This window comes from Opisthorchis viverrini (genome assembly GCF_000715545.1).
Source record: "Opisthorchis viverrini unplaced genomic scaffold opera_v5_171, whole genome shotgun sequence".
NCBI lineage: Eukaryota > Metazoa > Platyhelminthes > Trematoda > Opisthorchiida > Opisthorchiidae > Opisthorchis > Opisthorchis viverrini.
In genome coordinates this window covers 646,916-650,650 of record NW_008751829.1, presented here as the reverse complement: position 1 = coordinate 650,650, position 3,735 = coordinate 646,916, and the positions used below count along the sequence as shown (strand labels likewise).

The following is a 3,735-nucleotide window of genomic DNA, read 5'->3' as shown; positions in this document are numbered from 1 at the left end:
CCCAGAAACGTTTGGAAGGTTCGGAACCAATGATTCCAACGCGTTGTTGCGTCTGGAGAATTAGGATCTGCGTCGAAACAGTTGGGTCGCAGCAACGGTTCCATTGTATTCTTAGACAAGTAAATTGTTACGAATAGAATATCGATTCTGATTGAGTGCGAGAGCAAGAATGAATAGCGCTTTACTTGTCTATGAATAAACGTACATAAGCTGAAAATGAAGGCGAAAGCATGGTTACTACAAAACGATAATGTGAGCACAAAGAATATTCATGACAATGAGGTGATACGAAAGGTTTAATTGGGAGTCCTATCCAGAGTCTCTTGTTGAAAAACCTGGCCCGTAAGATAACGGAGTGTGGTTCGCGGCCCACAATCCACTGGGAGCCGGTGACCACGACTGCAGTTCATACGCCTTTTTCAATAGCAGGATACTACCCGGAATACTCATTGCACCCAGTTCTTACGTATGTCGATGAGTACTTTGGGCGAAATTGTCCAAGTGGTTAGAGCGCGAATTTACTGATCGGAAGGTCCGTGGTTCGAACCCGACCTCTGCCTCTTGACCTCCCCTGTCTAGGCTTGGGCAACCTGGCAGTATCCCAACCCTCGTGCTTCCTTCGGGTTGCATGGCAGCTAAGCACCTGAGGGGTGTTACAGCTGAACGATGTTTTTCTTGCTGCATGCAGCAGGGCGGGTAAGCGAAAACATGCTACCGCTGACGAATCCCTTCTTACACTTTCACGTTTTTCCTCTCCGATTCTCCCACCACCCAAACAATTTTCACTACGTCCTACTAAACTACCTCAAACTTTCGGTGAGTTCTTTCCTCACCATGTCCTTTACATTTCTTTGTTTTGCTGCTCTAGGACAACATTCTCCAGCATAATTGTCGTTGTGGATGTTTTCTTCTGTGAATGATGGAAGCGAGGCTTAGTGAAATCGACCCGAACAAACTCTCTGGCGTGGAACTCCAATTTGAGATTTCGAAGTATACCAGATTAAAACAGACGTAAGTGCTGTGTTTGTTACCCTAATGCAGGAATGTTTTTTCCACCAGGCTGGCATCCAGACTACCTGATGGGGGAGCTCGACTAGACAAGTACTTAACCAGATTGCATGATGCTTTGAACGAAAAAACACAGACGACTAACTTACACTTCTGTTCCAAAACGGCGCCTCGAAGCGACCCTTTTTCGTCCAAATCGACACTGAAAAAGTGCGATCCGGTCGTTGACTCCACAGAATCACCAGACGTCTTAGACGCAGATTCGACTGAGCTACATGAGTCTCAGATTTCAGACGTTGATGCGTTATCAAAGCGAATGAGTTCCTTGGATATTCAATCCGGTAAGTTCTGTCCGTTCACACTGGTCTATTCAATCTCAACTGCATTGCGCATGGATAACAAGTTACTAGCTCTGTAAACGCTCCAGGGTTTAAATCATTTCTAGCCTATTTTGAAGCGCATCTTAAGCGTCGCGGTCCATTGTTTTTTATGATGGCAGAAGCTACGACCGGAAACCACTACATGGAATTTTGGTTTGGAAGGGATTGTCTCTAACAAATGCTCGCATACCTTCAACTCTTAGACGACTAACATAAAAAAAGTCGTTCGGCTGTAGCACCCTTTCGGTGCTCAACTGCCATGCCACCCGAAGGAAGCACGAGGGCTGGGATAATGCCAGATCTCCCAAGGCTAGACAGGGAAAGCCGGAAGGCAGAGATCGGAACCACGGACCTGCTGGTCAATAAATTGGCGCTCTAACCACTTGAGCCATTTCGCCCCCCAAAGGACTAGCATACATATGGACAGCTTACATTCCAGATGTTCCTTGGCTTCGTTTGTGCTTTAGGCCATGCCACGAAAGTGTATAAATGTCATCGCTCAGCATTCCATTCTTACAGACGTGTATGAAGTTACGGGGAGCTTTTCAATTATTTACAAGTATGGATGTTCATTTCCCGTATACGGTTTATGACTGGTTATTTCGGAGTAGTGAACAGAGGGCATGATCCCGGTGTACTCCATACAGTACGACGGTTTCCACGAACGTGCCGGGTGAGAATTGAGTTTCGTACGTATATCGGTATAACCAGACGAACTAGAAATCCAGAATTCAGCGAAGCGTAACAACCAGCACGTATGTATTCGAATTGGCGAATATGTACAGCATATGGAATACTAAAACAGGAGAATAATGAATAGAGCAATTAATAGAGTATCAGTCATGTTGATCACAGTGCCACTGACTCACAAAGAAGACAGTCCATGGCAGTCCCTTTTATGATGTGACTCTCATGTATTTACTTAAAAGTGACCTCCAATCTTACATATCAAACCTCCTTTGGTAGGCTGTTCTATGCGTTGACCACTCTCGTTGATAAAGTGATCAATGGACTCGGATGCAATTTCCTCGGTCTGTAAAGGCTCAAATGATACTATCGTGTGACCGCTGCCAGGAAAATATTTTTGAGTTGTCACAAAGGTGTCGCGCAATAAAATCTACGTATTGATCAGATCGGTCGCTTACCACAGTGGGAACACCTAATCTTTGCAGAGGAATCGAGTATGAAAGATTCCGTTGTCCTAAAACCACCTTTGGCCCCCACGCTTAACCTGTTTCACTAGTAGAATTTCATGCATTGCCACTAGAAATGCATCGGACTTTCCATATTCCAGAAAGAATTTGACGAGCACAGAGAACTGATGCTAGATAATCTCTTCGGCTTCGTGGCAGAAGAATCGTCTGACGACCCACATCTTTGATTTGGCAGATTTTTCTTTGAGCCAGTCATTGTCTTGCGATTCAGAGTAATCGTCACACTAACGTCGCTTTTCACCGTCAACATACAAGGAATTTAACCTCCTCCTAGATTAAAGGACCCTGTTGGACAGGCCTGGACAATCGGAAGGACAGCACACTTACCTTAATTGATGAGGAACATCAAGTGTATTGACCTATCGAATAGCCTGTTCAGCGTATATTGCATCCAGTTCAATTCCTCACCCGACGTCATTTCCCATCACAGCTTCAATTTATTCGCATACAGAAAGTAGAACCAGGCATTAGCCCGAAGTGGACCATGGAGGGACGCCCTTGATGCCCGATACATTGCCCTCCACTTGCATGGTGCAACTTTTGGGAGATTCTGCATCCATTTTTTCATTTTGTCGTCGGTGATATATGAAACCAGTTTCGTCAGCAATCTCTAGTGTGAAATCGTCACACGCCCCATTCCTTCTTGCCCACACGAGACAGAGGTACTGTTCTGTAATTATCTGGATTGTGTCTCTCCCCTCGATTTAGCGGTAAAGAACGATAACTGACCATTATCGAACGCGCTTTTGAAAAGTCAGTATTGAAAGCCGGCTACTGTACTCGCTGAGGTCTTTGGTATTCGTGGCTGTAATTCATCTGGTCCCGGAGCAGGTTGTCCACCTAGCTTCCCCAGAATTTACGCGGTTCCAGATGGCTCGATTTCGGTGTCAGTGGGTCTCTGGTTTATGACCGTTTCTGTGATGTGGACGGTGTATATTGCTGTCATAATTTGCTAGAATCGCCAGGGCTCTCGTGAACCAATGGGGGGTTGTTAGGTTGCATCATCATCGTCATTGTCAGCTGTAATAACCGCGCACTCGTCGTACAGTGGTTGTCGCTGCTGCAGTTTCGTTCACCGATGTTTTGGGGGGGGGGATAGGTACAGTGGGCTGTCAATTGGGGGGGGGGGTTGG

At 45.8% G+C, this 3,735-nt stretch overlaps 1 protein-coding gene across 1 annotated transcript in view; it reads left to right on the top strand.

The window, feature by feature from the left end:
• Nucleotides 1–916: 916 nt before the first annotated feature.
• Nucleotides 917–3,735, top strand: part of T265_07481 (hypothetical protein) — a gene marked incomplete at both ends in the record, with an annotated part of 13,289 nt that continues 10,470 nt past the window's right edge. The window contains 2 exons of the mRNA XM_009173014.1: nt 917–1,011; nt 1,060–1,349. Of these exons, the coding sequence (XP_009171278.1) occupies nt 917–1,011; nt 1,060–1,349 (385 nt within the window). The remainder of the gene's footprint in view (nt 1,012–1,059; nt 1,350–3,735) is intronic.